General features: G+C 35.8%; 1 protein-coding gene across 1 annotated transcript; it reads right to left on the bottom strand.

Moving 5' to 3' along the window:
- Positions 1–1,133: 1,133 nt before the first annotated feature.
- On the bottom strand, positions 1,134–18,644 carry LOC121380965 (heterogeneous nuclear ribonucleoprotein A1-like). Its single transcript, XM_041510019.1, has 8 exons — positions 18,621–18,644; positions 10,925–11,286; positions 6,660–6,780; positions 6,056–6,266; positions 5,031–5,135; positions 4,395–4,529; positions 3,972–4,026; positions 1,134–1,954 (listed from the first exon to the last, which is right to left on the bottom strand). The coding sequence occupies exons 1-7, from the start codon at positions 18,627–18,629 to the stop codon at positions 3,992–3,994; spliced, it is 978 nt and encodes a 325-aa protein (XP_041365953.1). The 5' UTR covers positions 18,630–18,644; the 3' UTR covers positions 1,134–1,954; positions 3,972–3,991.
- Between the last annotated feature and the right edge of the window lie 3,123 nt (positions 18,645–21,767).

The raw sequence follows: 21,767 nt of genomic DNA, 5'->3' as shown, positions 1-21,767 counted from the left end.
ACTTCTCGAGCAAGTAGGAAGAATATCTACAAGAGTATGAGGTACAACCCACATTTTAATCTCTTGAGTGTTTGTATGGCGTCTATGCGCCCGTTTTACTAGTTAGCAGAATTCCTCATTACAAAGCCAAAGGGAAAAAGTAATTTTCTATGTTGTAGCAACACAGAATTCTTATGTACTGCCCTTTAGTTTTCAACATATTCCCATAGTTCATTGATCCCCAGGATAGCGACACATTGAACAATTTTCGAAGTAAGAAACTATCAGAATGGAATGGAATGGGGCCCCTTCTCATTTTAACAATTACAATTTAATTTTGTAGATTACCCATATTTATAAAATTCTGTGAGTTACTCCCCCAGAATGTGTTACTTTGCAAAGTAGTACCAGTGAAAAACTGTTTTCCCCCCAAAGTATGAAAGTTGTTTAATGACACCACTTTAAAGTATGCTTTATACTCCTGTCTTAGCTCTGGGGTTAGATAAACGAGTTTCAAACTTTACAATTTAATTTCATTATTTTCATAATCTTTTTTCAGAATCGGATAGTTGGTCAACACTAACAGATGGAACGTTGAACTTGTCATATTGACATGATCTTTCTTACTAACATTAAATTTCTGAATTTCCAGCTTCTGTGGGATAGTAATTATTTATGAAAAGGAAGGAAGGAAATGTTTTATTTAACGATGCAAAACACATTTTATTTATGGTTATATGGCGTCAGAGATACTGAGAGAGGAAACCCACTGTCTACTCTTTTCAATTATCAGCAAGGAGTCTTTTATATGCACCATCCCACACACAGGGTAGTACATACCAGTCGTGGTGCACTGGATGGAATTAGAAATAGCCCACCGACGGGGATCGTGCAAGCACTTTACCATTGGGCTATGTTCAGCCCATATAATTTCAAATGCCTTCGTGCTTATCAAATTTCTTTGCAAGTTTTTAATTATCTAAGTGATGTTTAGTGTTTGTATCAGTCTTCATCAATTTTAGGGGTGGGTAATGTAATATGACACTGAGAATGAGCCAATTACAAATTATTAAAAGATATAAAAAACCCCACATGACCCAATGTAAACTGAGAATTTACATTGGGAAGAGATGTTCAAGAAAGAAAACGAGGGATTTATGATAAAATTGTAGTTTATTTTTCATTTCACCAACAGAATTAATGCAATAAAAAGTAAAATATAAAACCCATCTTGCATAAAAATATTAATATGCTTCAGAGATGGAATGCAATTTTTAAATAAAATGTGCAGATCCTACCAAATATTGGAGTTGACCGTTATTAAAAACAAAAAAGAGACTGATCAACTTTTATGTACATTATTTTCGAAGTCCGTTTTTTTTTGCCACGAAGAGAATGAGGCTCGCAACACATGAGCTACGTTTGCACTTCCACATATATCTTACGTACTGAGCTTGGATGATCCTCAAACAGTTTACAACGATCAGGCTACTTCTGTATAGGTTTCGTCAACTGTCCAACAGCAGCAACATTTTTAGAAGTTTCATTTCTTTTGAGAGGTGAGCTGCCTACAAATATTTCCTAATCTGCCATCAGCTGCCTAAAGCCATGGGTTTTGTGGTGATCTGCCTACTCCTGTTGTGAAGTCCCTACGTCAAAATTTAGATGACGAACTGCCTACTCCTGTTGCGAAGTCCCTACGTCAAAATTTGAACGATGAACTGCCTACTTCTGTTGTGAACTGCCTACTTCTGCGATATTCCTAGCTGCACAAATTCAACTCTTTTTATGATCTGCACGTCTACTTCACATTTGTGGGGGATGATCTGGATGTCTACTTCAGAATTGTTTTGTTTTGATGATCTGCCTATTTCTGTGGTATTGCCATGATCTGCCTAATAAATTGTTAGATGATCTTTCTACTTCAATGCTTTTTTTTTATGATGATCTGTTGAATGCTAATCTGTCACGGACCCTACCAAAATAATTAAGAACACAAGAGAAACCGTTAATTAGTAAATGGAGGACATTGAGAAATAGGTAAGAGAAACCGTTAATTAATAAATGGAGGAAATTGAGAAATAGTAATGAAGCAAGTCAGAAAAAAAAAATATCAACACTGGTATGTCATTTGTTACACTATCAGCATATAGTTCTTTATTGTTATATTTTTTTTGAAATTGTAAATCTAAGAAACTGTCAATACTTTTTTGTTTAAAAGTCCAGAAAATTGTTCTTGCTTAAAAGTAGTTCCAACATAATAACGTAACGGAATAAATTTGTTCCCATTAAATGATATCAGTCTAAAGACCTAATTAAGTGAAACCAACAGATTGAAACCACAAATAACCTGATGTAATCACAGATCATTTTAAAGAACAAAAGGCTGTCGATGACAAAAATGGAAGCCAATGATTCCTGGAGATGTCCCCGAGAGGTCATTTGTAGAAAACGAACAGTCTTAATTTTATTTATTGAGGGCCATTGTACATTTATATTGACTTGAAATGAAATTTGCCCTGACCCAAGTAAGTGAACTACTTAATGTCTTCAAAACAGAATACTGACTATATTTGTTATTTGTTGGGCCAAGCTGAAATGTACATTATTACACAATTTTCTAACAAGTAGTAAACTAATTTCCCAGTATTCCGTCATGAACAGTTGCTTGTGATTATGCAGGCTTTGCACTTTCAAAAAACAATCCCACCCAAAACACATCTTCCACTCGCTTTCAATGGCACGCTACTTGTAGGATTAATTTTTATACAACAAATGAAATTTAGAAAGTTCAAACATTTCTTCTACATTCAAAGAATACAGAATATTTTTATGATTGTAAGTATCTTCTATATATTCAAGTATATCTAAAGGTGAAGGTTACTTGTGCACCTTATTCTTTTCCGAGTTGTGTAACTCCAGTGTCATTCAAGTCAGAAGTTTGTTGAGATAGTAATTATGAGTCCAGTGCAAGACATCATTAGAGAATAACTAAAGAGCTACGAGGAATTATGAATTATCTGTCCCGAGTGAATGAATGTTACAACATTTATTCACGAGAGACAGATAATTCGTAGCGAGTTGGTTATTCTCTTTATTACCCATTGTAAATTTTTACTGATTTTTAATCCTCTGCAGTCTACAACAAAGCCATCAGCCATTACGTCATATAATCTTACGCACATTACATGATGTAATGTAAGTGACGTCATAGCATAACAGCGTTCTTTTTACAGCCAAATGTTTACAGTACAAAATAATACGACTGTATTTGCATTTGAAAATAATTATTTTTATATATTACTAAAGCAGCTGCTTATGAAAATATACCATTTCATGTTTACGAAACAAGCGAGTCCATTTGTTTTTGTAAATCTTTGTATATCGTATAACGTATGTGTAATCTGTCTCATGAATGGAAACATTATATGAAAGAAAGTGAAGTTCCGGCCATGACAAGCAACCAACCAAACATCGTGATTTTTAAGCCAGCCAATCAGTGGCTGTAGAAGCAATCTGCACACTGTGCAGAGATCGAAAAAATATTACCCCGTATATTTGAGCCCATATGGGTAATAATGACATATATATACCCAGTAAACTAGTGTTTACTTGATCAATGTTACACAAGAATATATACTGATGTTCAAAAGAAACTTTACAAGGCTTGAAATTGTATTACAGAAAACCAACAAACATTACAGTGGAATATAAAGTATGTTTTAATTGGTAAATATTTGAAGTTTATAAAAATCAATGCACTTTGTAATACACACATGCTAAGTGTTTGTAAGGTGGTTTCTAATTTGCTTCTTTACGATTAGCAACAATATTGATCAAACTATTCACATTTTATGTATGTAAAGTTTCTTTTGGATGTCAGTATATAATTATCTATCCAATACTTACCTTGAATGAAAATAATAAAAAAAAAAAAAAAAAAAATGAAGACTATTATATAATGTAAGAGTATACTCACGACTAATACTCACCATGTAAAAACAAGAACATACTAGTATCCACCTCCATAACCAGCATTATAGTCTCCTGCAACAAAAATAACCACTAATTAGGAATCTGAAATCAATATCTCATAACCAACATATTAAGACACAAAAAAACCTAGATATCCCACTTGAAAGAAAAAAATGTTTGTGTGTAATATGTCTAATAGTTTTTATCTGCAACCAAATTTGAAATCTTCCTCTCCTCCCATTTATCTTTACTTATGTTATGAGAACAGGACAGAACAATTTTCATGCAGTGTTAAAAATTCTGTCCAATGTTATGTATTTTGTGTTTTGCCGTGTAAAGAGCTATGGCATTCTTTTGGTAACAAGAAACAAAGAGACAATACCAATTCTAATATTGAAACCAGCCAACCACGTGCTGTGAAAATAGTGGATACCACTCACCTCCCCCATAAGGCCCCTGGCTCCGGTAAGAGTAGCCACCACTCTGCTTCTGCGGTCCACCTCCATAACTGTTTCCATAGTTGGAGCCAAAGTCTCCGCCCCAACCCCCACCTCCTTGATTATCGTAACCTCGACCTGGAACACACAGCACGTTGTGCACAACATTACATTGAATGTTGATACTTAGTTCAAAGGATTAGCTACAGAATGAAACAGGAGGTTATATATATAAAAAAAAGCCAAATCCAAATTTCAATTCTTGAAAGTTTATTTTATTTTCGCACAAATGGCATTTCTTTTACAGAAATTAAATTAAATCAGGCAGCTATACAAAAAATAAAAATAAAATAATAATCTTACTATTTACAGCAAACATTTTCAATTTTTTAATTCTATACAAATGGAGATGGGATTCAATGTCATAAGTCAACAGTCAAATACAAAAATAAACTGAATGTTTTACTTCAAATGTCTATCAAAACTCACGAAAAATTACAAATTATGTACACAAACATTTCATATAAGAATAACACTGATGATGTAAAGATAATTTTCTACATACTGTTAAAAGTCTTAATTCCAATAAAGTAACTAACCTTCAAAGAAGCAAATATCAAAACAATCTCGTCTACTCACCTCCTCCTCTTCCGCCCCTGCGTCCTCCTCTTCCTCCATCCGAATCTTTAGACTCTGCCTTCTTCACTTCAAGTTTAAATCCATTTACTTCATGATATTTTTTTACTGTCAAATAAAACATGGGTTAAAAAACAGAAGAAAAATACTTCTAGCACCCTCTAGACATTTCATGACCAAAATCAACTTGACCCGAAGATCACTCTCCTGACATGGCACTAGGTGAACAATCGCAAGACATTTCAAATAAAATTTATTAAGGATTATATTGCAAGGTGATCAGATCTCCTAAAACTTTACGCAAAAAAAAGAAGAAAAAGGTTTGTTTTGATTAACGACACCACTAGAGCACATTGATTTATTATTCATCTGCTATTGGATGTCAAACATTTGGTAATTATGACTCATTAGTCATTAGAAGAAATCCACTACATTTTTCCTAATGCAGCAAGGGATCTTTTACATGCACTTTCCCAGACAGGAAAGCACATACCACAGCCTTTTTCCAATTGTGGTGCACTGGTTGGAACAAGAAAAAAATCATATCAGCTAAATGGATCCACTGAGGTGGTTTGATTCTGCGACAGGCACCTCGAGCGGGCACTTAACTTAAGCTTAAACTTCACGTAAGTGGAAGAGATCACCCATTTTTCTCGTCATGGATCGTTTCATACCAATATATTTTCAATTTGTACAAAATTATTGTGATATAAAAATCAACCTACATTGATCACCAGAAAGAATGAATATATAGTCCTACATGATACATAAAATACTAACTCAGAAAATCTAATTAATATATCATTAAAAATTTAGATAGGAAATTCCAAAAATTCTGTATCCTGATTGGGTGCTGGATTAATTACAAATTTAGAAATTTATTATAGACAACAAGAAATGAGCTTTAAGTAATTCATTTATTTTAATTTTCAGATATGTATGGATCATTTTAATATGTAATTATATATGCCGACAATCTTCGGAGATTACTCGAGAAGAAACTAGGTGAGGAATAGATGGGTACGTACAAACAGCCTTGTCGACAGAATCGTAGTCTTCAAACGTGACGAAGCCAAACCCTCGTAGATTGCCGGTCACTTTATCTTTGATCAAATCAACATTCTGTACAACCCCAAACGGTTCAAATACTTCCTTGATCTGCTCGTCAGTTATCTCCCCCTTAATTCCACCAATAAACATCTTTGTGACAGATTTCTGGGACTGGCCACCTCCAGACTCCTGTATTAAAAAGTTTTTTTTTTCCAGATACATGATAACCGATTATACAATGAGGAGATAGACATGCACAGAGAAAGTTTTTGTTTAACAACACTACTAGAGCACATTAATTTATTAATCGGAAAATTGTAGGACCTTTTAACAATATTTGACCAGTGGGCTACCTGAGTAGACATTTGTGTAGACCAAGTAAGATATGTGTATGGACTGTGTGTAGACAAGAGTAGATTGTGAGTAGACGAGTAGACGTGTGTATACCAAGTAGACGTGTGTAGACTGAGTAGATATGTGTAGATACGTGTATGTGTGTAGACCCGAGTAGATGCGTGTGTAGACTGACTAGACATTAGTGTAGATTGTGAGTAGACACGTGTATAGACTGCTGTCACTGACCTCTCTCGGCATGGCCCTTTTGGTTTCCACCTCCCGCTCGTCTATCGTGTGGGGTCGGTTGTTCTGAGCCTCATCCACCTCGGCTGATGTCTGATACGTGATAAAACCAAACCCTCTCGACCTGAAAGCAAACGTACAAGTTTGTTTTGTTTAACACCACCACTAGAGCACATCAACTAATTAATAATCGGCTATTGGATGTTAAACATTTAATCATTCTGACTTAAGTCTTCAGAGTAAACCAGCTACATTAAGAGACATTCCATGTCAAATCAACAAATGGCCCATGCACTTCGGTCTCCGATTCACTTGAAATTTGTACCAAACATGCCTCAGTTATCCACATGAACAAATCTCAAGTTCGAGTTCTGTATTTCAAATAGTTTTGAAGTAATGAACATTTTCCTAACTATGTTAAATTTAGCTGAAAAATGGCCACTGTAATTTTCTTGCTATATTTCAAGACCTATTATCTCAGGACATAATGGACTTGGAACCCTGAAAGTTTGCATGGGCACTAAGGAGGTTATAAAGGACTGATTTGTAGCAGACTGAATGACTGGATACAAATAAAAAATGTCGAAAATGCAAGTTTATTTCACGAGCACCCATTTTCCAGACTCTAAAACAATGTCTTACATTCACTGCACACACATAATCTTTTTTGTCTATGAGTCCACAGCAATCACTGCATAACTGTAACGTTTTACATCTATGTGCTGTTTAGTTATGGAATAACCCTTCCGAAATCAGAAAAATGTCAGGTTGGGAACATTTTCAATGACAAAAAAACCAATGTGGGTTAACTTCAAAAATCCTGAAACTGAGCTCATTTGATAGCTAGTGTGATGTAGTTTGTGTGTGCCAAATTCCATCATCTATATAGAAGCCCTTCTTGGAAAATATGTTTTTAAATTATGCATGATTACAGCATCTGCAAAGCATTTCTGAGGGTATAACTAAAATATTTTCTCATTGTTAAACTGCTGACATTTCAAAAATATAATGGATGGATCAAATGACTGTGTGTGTGTGTGTGCGTGTGTGTGTGTACATGCATGCTTGCATACATGTATGTATGCAGTATTATATGCATGAATGAATGGATGGATGTATATGTATGTATGTATGTATTTAATACCATGTAAGAGTGTCATGTAGTCTTTATTAAGTTATTAGCAATTCATCTTTAGAAACAGTGTTGTAACTACAGTTCATGCCAGGTTTGTTTTATGTCCTTTTCATCCAGAGAATTGTGGTTGGTGCATTTAGTAGACACAGAATACACTGAAGTGACACGTAGCAGTTGTCTTCTCTTTCTGGCCAATGTAATGATCTTGCTGGACCATGAGGATGCATGGATGAAATTTGAAAATATTCATGTTCCTTGGATATATTTCTTATATGACCAACCCACCACTTTCCATCATATATACAGGCAACATATTTTCCAATTTCACACCATTTCCAGCTGACAGGCAGTGCTGGTTTTTGATTTCTAACATCCTTATTTATTACTGTTAGCAGTTTACTGTTAGTGTTTTAAGACCCTTAGTCACAGATTTATTGTGAACCTTCCTGGGATCACAACATGATTTTTGGAAGAAGACATATTTGGTGTTAAGGATTTGCTTATGGTGTAAGCACAGAGTCCCATTTTCATCCTCAGGGAGGTCTGTTCAAAGTCGCAAAAGTTCTTTGATATTATCATCTAGATCAGCGAAAGCTGGACACGGTTGTTCCCGATTCTTCTTTCTCCTTGTCTGATGTTGTCCGGAGAACTCGTGCTGCTAAGAACACTCACTTGTTTCTTGTCTTGCCACAAGGTTGCAGTGATGTTCCTTTTTGATGCAGACTGCATAATTTTACTGTTACCATGGTTTTTTTTTTTTTTTACATGCTTCAATTGATCCGGAAAGTGTCGTCAGTTCTGTCTCAGTGCCACAAGCATAAATACCGTCTTTTAACAAATCTGCTAACTCCCTGTTTGGTTTGAAGAAACTGTAGAAGGTGTCCTTCACAACATTCATGATGGGTCAAATTTTGAAGAGGCGATCATAATTGCGTGATCCACGGCCAGGCTCAGATCGGCGATCAGCCACATGAAAATACTGAGTGATTTTTTCATACCGATTACAAGTCATTGTCTTTTTAAAACCAGCATTTCCAATGAACTCATCCGTCGACCATTACATGTTATAGTGCGGTTTCGAGTCGATGCCCATAAAAATATTCAGCCCAATGTATGCCGCCATTTCCTCAAATGTGGTGCCAATCCATTTGGGGTCATTTTCGCCTGATTGTTCCATTTTCCACATTGCATAATTATTTGTATGGCCAACAATAATGTCATTGAGAACAATAGGTAGAAGTAACCCAACGGCGAAGCCGTGTGTCCATAAAAATCAGGTGGAAGTTGCGGTCCGGTCTCTTCACGAAAATTGTTTACATCAAAATTGTTGTCAAACCGATCGGTGCAATTCATGTCGTCGTCAAGACACTTCGTCGTCACTAGATTCTATATCACTCACCGATATATCTCCTACATCAATGTCTGAAACATCACCTGGAATATCGCTTTCCATAAAACCTTCGAAACTCGAATCTCCATCACTATGTTCACTATTTTCGTTCGCGGTCAACATTTTGTAAAAAATTTGGTACATGTGCTTCGAAAACCGAATATAACCTGATATCTATATATAACCGTTCATGGCCTGACCTGGTGAAACTTTCTGTCAGACCGTGAACTTGAACCTCGGAAAAATAGCTTGTCTATAGCCGAACATTAACGAAGTTATAGTCGTTCATTTCCGTACTCGTCAAAAGACGTTTGCATGGGGAAACGTAACACACGTCAAAACATGTTTCTATGTGGTAATGAGTTAACACTCGTACGTGCACAGGCAATGATCGGTGTTTGAGATTAACGGTATCCCGATATCCTGGGGATACCAGAATTTAATTTTGGATACCCAACTTCAAGAACTCAGTATCCCACCGGAATACCATATAATGTTGTTTTGTTTTAATCCTGCATTATTATTTTTCGCTAAACAATGAAAGTCGTCATTTACTGGTGAAGTTAAGTAACAGTATTTTCGAGCTCGGACCCAGTCTAATGCTATGCCATAACAATATCTCCCCAAACTCATACCCAGTCTAATGCTACACTGAAGCAATAGTGACATATCAATAGACTGGGAACCGCTATGTCGCTATTGATTTTGTTGGATGTTTCCTCCCTTCAAATTTTATTTGAGATATTGATTCCACATCTGCAGAAAACTGATACAGGTAGGTTTATCATTAATGTCAGAATCACTTATAAATTACTGCTAAATATTACTTTATGTTAATATTATTCAAAAATAGATTCTGTTTGATTACAAATTTCACGAATTCCACAACTGCGACGTTGTAATAAGACTGGGAACGAGAACAGTGTTGTCCAAGTTTGTTTCGATGTTATTTATAAATTTCATTTAAATGGGATACTAAATTCTCAGGTGGGATACCAGATTTTTAAATGTTAGTATCCAACTGGGATAGCTGTTGTTGACATCGTTGGCAGTGACGATTGGGTGTTTGGTATAGTAGACACAGTATATTCCGTAAGAAACGAAAATGTTCCAACACAATGTAAGTTCGGAAAACCTCAGGCTCATAAACAAAATCTGTTTGCGAAACATACTGTAGCGAAATGTGACAAATTATTCTGATTGTAACTAAATGGAAAGTAAAGGTGGACATGGCCGAGGTGTTCTGATTGAACCTACCAATACATTTACGTGGCCAAGGTTTTCTGAATACATAATCAAAACCAGCCGAGGCATTCCGAATGGTTTTAGACTGTTCGATATAATGGGGAAGTGGTCGCGAATATGTCCTATATGGGTTTGGTTGCGCAGATATTAACAGGAAACCAGCTGAAAACAATAAATAAAAAATAACTTACCGATCTCTTATAAACATTAGTTATTTGCATTTTGATACATAATACAATATGCGGAAATTTTCTGTCGCCAAGCGGGCGACACGTGATAAGGTTTTGACTTGCCCGACGCTATTTTGACTCGCCATGGGCGACCGTAAAGTGCACACCCTGCAATCATCTACCAAAAAATCTTAAAAATAAATCCCTTAATTTGCAAATGATTAAGTGTAGGTTTAAATCATAAAATTTTGTATACAGATGAAAATGGTTATTTACAGGGGTCCTCTGGTAGCTTGTATAACAGTAAATATCATTTTAACCGAAATACCTCTTTGTGTTTGGGTCCTTCATAACAACACAGTCGACGACGACTCCCCACTGTTCGAAGTACTGTTTCAACGTCTCGTTGGAGGTGTCGTAGCTGAGGCCACCAATGAAGAGTTTTCGGAACTGCTCGTGTTCAGGGTCCAGCTCCATGTCGGGTCGCCGCCCACTCCGACTCCCGCCTCGAGCCCTGGCACCGCGGCCATACCCACCACCTCCACCAAACCGACCTCCTCCTCCTCCTCCACCACCCCTGTAGCCACCGCCACCTCCATACCCGCCGTCACCCCCACCATATCCTCCGCCACCGTATCCACCACCACCTCCTCCTCCATAGCCTCCACCTCCATAACCACCATATCCAAACTGAAAAAAAAAAAAAGAAAAGATATTTCAAAGGTATATAATTACAAACTTCCCGACATTATACGATTTATTCTATTCTGATTAGATGACATCACTAAAACACTGAATGTGGTCTTCTGAAAAACCTCAGAAAATGAGGTCACTATGTCATGGAAAAGATGTTACAAACCGATTTATCTGTATTCTTAGCTAAATAAGTCGTGTTTGTAATTATAAAAATTGTAATTTTTAGTGAGTTTATTTATAAGTCACAAATATAGTATAAAATTGCTTCGCTACAAAATTTGTGACTGTTATTACTTGCTAAATTGACATAAAACAACTACACGACGACTGATTATATAGTAATATTACATAATTTGTACTTAATACTGCATTTGATCCTACTGTCAGATGATGGAATTGAATTGGTTTTCATGTGTACATAAAGAAAATTTATAATGAATAGATTTAACATAAAACGTCCAGCTAAACATTGCCGTATTGAACTATCACTCGATGATAAACTCAAAATAATTAAGTTTTAAAAGTATAGAAGAATAAAAATGTAAGGTTAGGGTTGAGAAAATCATACAGTAATAATAAGAGTAATTTTGTCAAAAGATTAACTTGAAAAAAATAAAATCTGCCAAAACATTTGGGTATGGTGTCGTATCCATTTTACCCTCTGGCAGAAACCCTGACAACCAGACGTTAAAATAACTTACATCACGAAGGTTCTTTATTGGATACTTCAATATATTTATAAGGCCAAATGTGAATAGGACACCAGAGGAAACAAACAACAGAGTACAACAAAAGCTTTTGTATCAATGCAAATCCCTAAAACACAGACAAAATACTTGGTCCTGTGATGTCTGATTTGGACTATAATGATTGACAACGGTACAATCATCCATGATCCAGTTTTCATAGGTTTCAATTTGCACTAAGTAAAAAGTTTGGGACTGAATTATTCATCTGGCATTCAGTTTAGAGTAAAAGTTATTTTGTTTAACGACACCACTAGAGCACATTGATTAATTAATCATCGGCTACTGGATGTCAAACATTTGCCAATTCTGACATGTAGTCATCAGATGTAACTTGCTACATTTTCCCTAATGCAGGAAGGGAGCTTTTGTATGAACTTTTCCAGACAAGAAAGCACATACCACGCCCTTTGACCAGTTGTGCACTGGCTGAAACAAGAAAAAAACCCAGTCAGTTGAATGGATCCACCAAGGTGGTTCGATCCTGCTAACCAAGCACCTCAAGCGAGCACTCAACCGACTGAGCTAAATGCCACTACTCAGTTTAGAGAGGTAAACTTTATGCGTTAAAAGATGCGTAAATCACGGGATCATGGAAAATGTCTAATTTAGAGGGGTTTCAGTGTAATGACATTGAAGGCAATCTAACATTTTACACTGTTATCTTTATTAAGCGAATTCCTCACATTTTAAGTGCAAAATGGCAATAAAAAGATAAATCTGGTCCTCAAGTTTCCAGACATTGTGCTATAGACACCAGGCATCATAATTAATAAATTTGCGCATGCCCCGTTTAAACATTTGGTATTGCGACAGTAGGCATTTTCCATATTTTCAATGTTTAGAAGTTTTAAAAAGGACAAACTTTCACTGAATTAGGACTTAAGAGTTTGTGAGAAATGGAGCCAACCATGAGAGCTTAACAATAACATTGACTAAAACATTATACAGTTGTTGAAATTTATTATTTACCTAGGGTGGTCAGAAAATTTCTCCAAATCATTTCAAAAATGCAAAACCTAAAGCTATTTTGCAACAAAATATCAATAATCACAATTTTTTTCCGCCGAATTAAAATTTGCCAATTGTTCTTAAAATTTGCAATTGGCAAGTGACAGAGCTAGCCCTGCTACATCTTGCCTTCTACACTTTGTAACATAGGTAAGACAATAAAAGACAAGACTTAAAAAAATTAAATATTAGCAATCTTAAAATGTAACAAAATCCAAATGAATGACACATTAGTATAGGGGTTCTAGAATACGGTAGCCCGATGCCCAAGGCCAGTGTTTTTTTGTATTCGGGCCAGTAAAAATTACTTTTTGCAATCCCGATGGCAAAAAGTCAAAAAGTCCAGGGGTTCTAGAATATTTTTAAAATTCACTTGCCATAGGGCCAGTGGATTTGAAAATTCACTGGCCATGGTGAAAAATTCACTTGCCCAATTTTAACTGTTGATAAAACAAACAAAAACAGTAAATTAAAATAATTAACTTTTTAATGTCCATTTTTCAAACTGAGATCATGTTTAATCAATTTGTCAATTTACACAACAGATAGGCTCATTGGGCATGCTTTATGGTTTGTTTAGAAAAATATGCAAATAATTTTCATCAGTTTAGAATAAAGTTATCGTACCTATTAAAATTTTAAAATAATTGTTTCCACTAAAACCACGTAAGTTATAAAAAATAATCCATGTTACCGAGATATTACAATTAACAGCATTATTCATTTACTTATGAATGGGAACTTACCCACCCCCTCAAAAAACAAAAAGAGAAAAGAAACAATTAAGAACCTTTATTAGCATAAAGTGTGCATGTATTGCAATTTATGTTATATTTTATAAATTAAATTAATAATTTACACATTTATAAAGTATTTGTAAATAGTGACGTGCAACCTTTAAAACTAATAAAAGACTGGTTACAGTTTTGTATATTATTAGAGTAACAAATCTTTAGATTTCAGTGTAAAAAACAAAATGGCGGCAAAACAATGAACTTTTGTTTTCCAATGTTTACATTTTATAACTTTAATAAAGTTATATCAGTAGGTATATTGATGTCATGGATGGGTCAGAGATTACTGGTGGCCAACTATTTGTTAGTGAAATATTGCATGTGATAGCAAATCGAAAGAAGTGACTTGTAGATGTTTCTTTTGTTTTTGTATGATCGTAGGACATAGCGTAGATTTTTTACCACTTGCCATCGGGATTGCACAAAGTAACTTTACTGGCCCGAATCAAAAAAACACTGGCCTTGGATATCGGGCCACCGCATTCTAGAAGGCCTGAAGTCACTTCTTTCGATTTGCTATCACATGCAATATTTAAATAACAGTGATCTTTGACCCATCCATGACATCAATATACCTACAGATATCACTTTATTAAAGATATAAAGTGTAAACACTGGAAGAACAAAAAGTTTTTCCGCCATTTTGTTTTTACACTGGAATCCAAAGATTTGTTACTCTAATATTAATAGTAGTACAGTGCAAGCATAATATGCAAAACGGTAACCAGGAATTCTTTTGTTTGTTTTAAAGGTTGCATGTCAGTATTTACAAATTGCAAAACTTTAAATGTGTAAATTATTAATATAATTTATAAAATATTATATAAATTGCAAAACCTTTTTTTTTTAAAGTTTAGAAACACAGTATCATGAAATACATAAATTTAACAAAGTACCCAAATAGAAAAAAATACTAATTTGGTGTGTGTGTGTGTAAGCCTTAAACTGTAATACATGTACTTTATGCTAATAAAGGTTATTATTTCTTTTCTCTTTTTGTTTTCCGAGGGGTGGGGGGGGAGGAGGAGTTCCCATTCCCAAGTAAATAAATAATGCTGTTAATTGTTGTAATATATCGGCAACATGGATTATATTTTATAACTTAAAGTGCTGTGCCAGATGTATGATGTATTGAGCTATATCAATCAAGATATTATTTAATGTTTAGAACATTAAACCAAAAAATGTAAAAAAGTTATATACTGGTATATTTTCCATTTAAAAATATTCCCCTGAAAAACAGAACCAGCTGAATTCATTTCGGGAATTTCCGTAAGATTTGATCCGTGACGTCACGAAGGGAACTCCTTTCGATAGTCAGCGCCATTGTTCATTGCTTCTTTTGTGTTTATTATGGTTAAACGGCGTGTTGTTGGCGACTGTAGCAATAAAAAAGCCGATAAATTTAGTCTTCACACATTTCCTAGTAATGTTGCTGTGAGAAAGCTGTGTGTGAATTTGATTAAAACAACGTGGAAATACTGGACAGGAAGAAAATGCTGGAGACCGTTGCAACAGCAGACACTTTAGTTTCGATTCGTCCGAACTGGCTTGTCGGCTTAAGCGAGATATGGGAATACCATGTGTTATGGCTTATAAAAAAAGATGCCGTACCAACAATTTTTCTGCGACACAAAACAAATGACAACAAGCCGACGCCATCCACACCGAAACGACCTTGGGGTGCATATCGTCAATGTCCCAAATTGCGTTATGCGTTCAACTCCGGTCAGTTTGTTTCTCATGCACGGTTCGTGCAATCATCGAGATCCGATTTGTTGTCGTTTGCATCTCGTTCATTTGTGAGATTTTTCCTTACAGTTCGAGAACATTAAAACAATAAAGTACAGACAAGTAAATATCTATAGCCTAGTCAGTCTCATCCTACAAAAATGTAGGGGTTTTTTGTAAAAAGAAAAGAAGCTAATTTTGTATGCATCTTAGAAAACCATCGGCTCAGAAATAAATGACTTGTAAATTCCATAGTATGAAAAAAGGCGTTCCCTGTAAAACAGACTATAAATACATTAAATTAATTTTACTATACCTCCCACAGAGAAAACCTTTTTTCATACTATGGAATGTGCTATAAGTTATTTATTTCTGAGCAGACTGTTTTCACAACTGCACACAAAAAATAGTATGTTTGTTATTTCCAAAAAACTTTTACTTTTTATTTTTATTTTACGTCAACTAAACTGAAATTATTCACACAAAAAAACATCTTTGTAGAGGGATGGGACGGACTAAAAGTCGTTTTTTTTTTTTTTCTTAAAATTACCGATATCGGGTCCACTTGACTCGTAGAATTCAAGAGTTATTTATCGTCTTTTCTACTACATCACAAGTATTAGAACATACAGTGTAGCAAAATAATTTGCACGAAAAGCTAAAGAACAAAACAAGAATAAAAGTTGTAAATTAGTGGTAAGCTGTCTCCACGACCATTTTCATCGTCATCTGTCAGGCCGGTGGTTCGTCGGAAGATGTTCCAGGTTCAAACTAGTAAGACATTATTTGTTGTGTTGCACAAATATTAGTCCAGTCGTCATTACTACACTATTCATCATCGAAAGAAGAATTGCATGATCAAGCTTGGCAGTCGCTGTCGGTCCCACTTTCGCTTGCGCTGGAAGTCATCTCGTGGTAGGTTTCTGTGAAGCGCATTCCCTTCGTGACGTCACGGCTATTTACAGGAAAATGTTTTTACCGAGAATTTTACTCGGTTGTTTCTGGCAGTGTTCTACGGGAGTGATGTTTTAATACTTTTATGGGGCATTTTCGTAATTACTGATTTACATATTGGTGTAAAATATTATTGCAATGAATTAAGAAAGCATTTAATTGTGGAATTTGAAATTTTAGTGTATGGTCTGGCACAGCACTTTAAGTGGTTTTAGTGGAAACAATTATTTAAAAATTTTAATACTATGGTAACTTTATTCTAAACCAATGAAAATTATTTGCATATTTTTGTAAACAAACCATAAAGTATGCCCAATGAGTCTATCTGTTGTGTAAATTGACCAATTGATTAAACATGATCTCAGTATGAAAAATGGACATTAAAAAGTTAATTATTTTAATTTTAATGGTTTCTTGTTTTATCAACAGTTACAACTGGGCAAGTGAATTTTTCATCATGGCTAGTGAATTTTCAAATCCACTGGCCCTATGGCAAGTGAATTTTAAAAATATTCTAGAATCCCCGATTAGATGACCCTTGACAAATGTTTGAGAAAGCCATTAGCCCATACAGAACCTATGGTTGGTTCCCTATGTATCAAATTAAGACTATGGATAATTTTCAGCAGCCGAAACTAAAAATTTACTAACCGGAATTGAGGGCTAGTGGATTTGTGAAACCCTATCAGGCCTCAAAGAATTGAAAATCTGTGTGACCCATTTATCAGCTACACAGAAATAAATCCATGAAACCCATTTTCTTTTTGTGTAATCAGTTATATCCATGTAATCGGCGTTAAAATTTTTGCGAGAAATAAAAAATTGGTTACGCAAAATTAGAATTGTTCAAGCAACACCTAAACTGAGCATGCACGAGTTATACATTTTGTAGTCGATACAGTCCTCTGTCAAAATACATTCACACTGGAATCAGAACATAACCAGATTCCTCGCACATTTTCATAGAATAGATTCTAGAAGTTTAATTTACCAACATCTAGTCGGAAGGAAATAACTGTGAAGTTGACCATTCTCGGCAAAACAATAATTATGTATCGATTGGCAATTGTTGCAGGTTTTTGTAAAACAGTACATGCGTCACCAAAGTTAAATTTAGGCAAGATTTTCCGATATTGTGCATCATTTAAAAACATTTCAGAGTTAAAAAATGCCATTTTTACCCAATTTAAAGCATAACTGCTTGTAGAGCTGGGTAGTACATTGTATATACAGTTCGGTAACGGCATCATATCAATACCGATTTACCGCGTTTATTTCTAGCAGAAATACTGAAGAGAGAGAGAAAGATGAGGGCTTTGTGCATAGAATTTAATTTTATTTAAATGAAATTAGCAGGTGAAACTCAGGAATGCATTTAAAGCAGTTTACAGTTTTACTGAAAACACCACTCAGTACCTGTATCCGTATTGTATCAATACAGTAAATACCTATACGGATATCGAACCTAAAATTTCAATACTGCCCAGCTCTGCTTCATGTTCCAAAAGATACCCGAAAACATAACTCAAGTTTTGTTATTTTCATTGGAAGTGACCTAGTTTCGAAAAATCTAAATCTACTAAGTCATAATAATGTGACTGGAATGTGCAAACAATTGATAAATGACTACACTTTTGGGTTATTAAAGGTTTCTTTATTGTTTTCTGAGCAAGTATCAATAATCATAATGCCTTAATGGCGTCTAAGCTTGCACAGATCATTCGGATTGATAGTGAACTTTTAGTTTAGTTTGTTAGGGGAACAAAAGACAAAAAGAAGTCTTGCTGGCAAAATTCATGAAAATCCCTTGAATCGGCGAAGAAAAAAAATGGGTTCCGCAAAATTAAACTTTCGCGAGCGAACTATCCGTCTCGCAAGTTTCACTGATCGGCAACGGTTCGTCAAAATACAGCGAAAATAGGTTGGTTGAACGTATACCTCATTTTGTGGGTGCGAAGCGTCTCCGACCAAAACGGAATACAACCTAACTAAACAAAATCCATCGATTATTTCGAACTAAAAAAACGTAATGGTTAAAACAGGAACATATTTTAATAACTACAAGGTATCTACTGAAATTTAAAATACCTACATCACCCATTTTTTGGTGAAATTTTCGAACAATCAACCGCGAACCGGCGGTAAAATTATTGGAAAGATCGACCACGTGACAAAGTTCAGTGTTGTAATTTCCTTCCCAATGCAAGAGATCCAGAAACAAGCACGCGAACAATAAACAATTTAAGCCAGTCACGCAATGCCTCTGATAATGATAATACACTATGTAAAAAATAGAAATTTATCTGGAAAATAATAATTTAATTTACCTGGAACTAGGTTAAAATTATTGTCTCTATAGTCACCAACTTGTGAAATCGTTTATTAATTAATACTGAAAGTTTCTTTAGTTTAACCGTAATAAACGACTCCACGAGAACACATTGATTTATTAATAATCATCGGCTATTGGGTGTCAAACATTTGGTTGAGTGCTCGCCTGAGGTGCTTGTGTCGCAAGATCCAACTGCACGTGCTTTCGCGGTTCGACTTGGGGATCCTTCTCTGCGTTGTTTTTGTCAACGAAGTGAAGCTTTCTACTGGGATGTATGCGGGCATTGGAACTGACTGAACGCTGGAACGCTTCTCGTTGCGACAGTCTGCACTACCAGGTTGGATTCAGCGAGATTCCTTGCCTCCACGTCATTTCTCCGTCTGACTATGTTGACTTGTTTTTTTCGTGACTCGTATGACAGCCAATCTGCAGAACGCCACGGTTGTTCGCGTTTAGTCTCTACATGTCCGAGCCTGTCTTAGCAGCATTGGAAGATTGACCGCCCCACTCTAAAAAGAAATAGGAAGCGGGGTCGGCCCCTACTACTCTTTTCTAGACTTTACTTTGTTTTATTGTATTTCAGCACAGCACTACACCTTCAAGTCTATTGACTGTCAATCTAGAGGTTTTCTTGACGGGATGCAACCCATCTCGTCCCTACAAGCTGTGCACCCTAGATCGGACTTTAAACTTTTAGACCTTCGTTCAAAACTTTATGTCGAAATTACTTTCTTTTTGTAAATATTATTAAATAGTCCGATCCTCTCTTCTTTCTCTAATTTATTTTTGGACTGTCCTTCTAAAATGCTCCAAATTATATAAATATTCGACCGAGCAATCAATTCTTTTTATTTTTGGCTTGTAACTTTTTCTCTTTTAATTAACTTTTTTACTAATTGCTATTTTCAAAATTCTGCCCATTTCAGCTCTATCCCCCCCCCCCCCCCCCCTATCCGAGTCAGGCCACCGATCTTATCTAATTTCTTTTTGACCACCCGATCTAATCTAGCGACGAAATTTAATGAGTAGAATTTTCTTTATTAATTATATTAATTAGAGATGCGCATCAAAATGTTAAAGGCCCACTATTTAATTTTTGGATGTAAATTTCAAAATTGTCCGCTTAATTGTTTTCTGTCCCGGGACAAGCCCCTGGCTATCCAGGGAAAGGCCCCGGGACGGACATGCTCGAAACTCTAGTGGTATATGAGCATGTAGAAAATATTCGCACTCGCATCCAAATACTAGTATATTATTTTTACAGACTCACTTTCGTGTCTCCAAGCTTTACAGTACATGAAACTGGAGCACCCCTTAGTTGGGATGGTGATACGAAAGTGTGTCTTTTTATCAATTGCCAATAAAGATGTTGTATTTTGTTGGGTACCCAGCCATGTTGGCATTAGGGGTAACGAAAAGGCAAATGTTGCTGCCAAGTCTGCTTTGCACTTGCCCCGTGTCCATGTTGGTGTCCCCTACAGTGATTTTAAATTTCATATTAACCAATATATCTTTTCGACTTGGCAAGACGACTGGGACGGAGCGGTTGCGAACAAGCTTCATTCTATCAAGGCAGTCCTGGGAGAGTGGCAGTCATCCTACAGGCGATGCAGGAAGGATGAAGTAGTTTTGTGGCGTGCCCGCATCGGCCATACATATCTGACGCACTCATTTATTTTAAAACTACATTCCCTGGAATATTTTTTTATTATTTAAGCATACAGAACAGAAAATCCAATTACGTTTGGTGCATATATGACGCCGCACTCCGCATTGGTTTCACTACGCTGGCTTATCCAGGTCAAAAACAAAGCCAGTATTTTGAAAGTGGGACACTTTTGACGGGCTCGTACCGATCTCGGTTTTCATTGGCTTATCACAAGTATAGAATTCCCCAACAAGACATCACGTGAGATTTCGTAATTTTTGAACAAAGTTAACTGTCTTGATTAAGGGGTCGTCTCATATCTCCAAAACATATTTATATCCATAGAGGTATGGTACAACGCCTTTCCAGGGGTCGGTGAGTGGGGGATTTGCCTAGAAATTTTAACAGTGGCCAGCTGTTGGCATACACGTTACATGTAAGGGGGTGTTACTAATTACGTAACGCTCTAGGGGTAGAGGAAGAGGGTAATGTGTTCGATTTACGTAACATTTTTCAAGACTATATGTTATTTTTATTCATTACTTAGACCTAAAAAGGTGTTTTTTGGAAATGCGCGGTCAGTCTAGGATCGATCCCCATCGGCGGGTATAGAAAAATACCATAGTATGTGATATCCTGTCTGTGGGATGGTACATATAAACGATCCCTTGCTAACAAAAAATGTAGCGAGTTTCCAAGGCGCGTGTGCAGGGATTTCAGCGGGGTTGGGGTTATAGACTGTGTTGAGCGAAGTATATATGGGGCCATGCTCCCCCCAAAAATACATTTCAATTTTTTTTAAGCTCGGGCAAGTAAGGGTTTCGACCTCCAATACCCTCCCCCTGCACATGCACCCGATTCCTCTCTAAGATTATATGTCAAAATTACCAAATGTTAGACATCCAACAGCAGATGGAAGGAAGGATATGATATGTTTTATTTAACGACGCACTCAGCACATTTTATTTACGGTTGTATGGGGTCGGATGATTATTAAATCAATATGCTTTATCTTTGATGTCGTTAAACACACCCCCCCCCCCAACTTTACCCTTTCCAAACGAAATAATATTTATTTGAATTTGTCAATTTTAACACGTAAAATTAAGAAGTGAAAACGTTCATTGTCTACTTTAGTATATTTTATTTTAAAAATATATACATGATTAATGTGTTACTAGTATACAAACTAAACTTTGAAAGTTCTACTAACACTTATAAAATATCAGTTCTGAAATAGGAAGGTACGACTGTCGATA

Source organism: Gigantopelta aegis, chromosome 9, assembly GCF_016097555.1.
Source record: "Gigantopelta aegis isolate Gae_Host chromosome 9, Gae_host_genome, whole genome shotgun sequence".
NCBI lineage: Eukaryota > Metazoa > Mollusca > Gastropoda > Neomphalida > Peltospiridae > Gigantopelta > Gigantopelta aegis.
The sequence above is the reverse complement of the archived record's forward strand: the minus strand, read 5'-3'. Positions and strand labels throughout refer to the sequence as shown.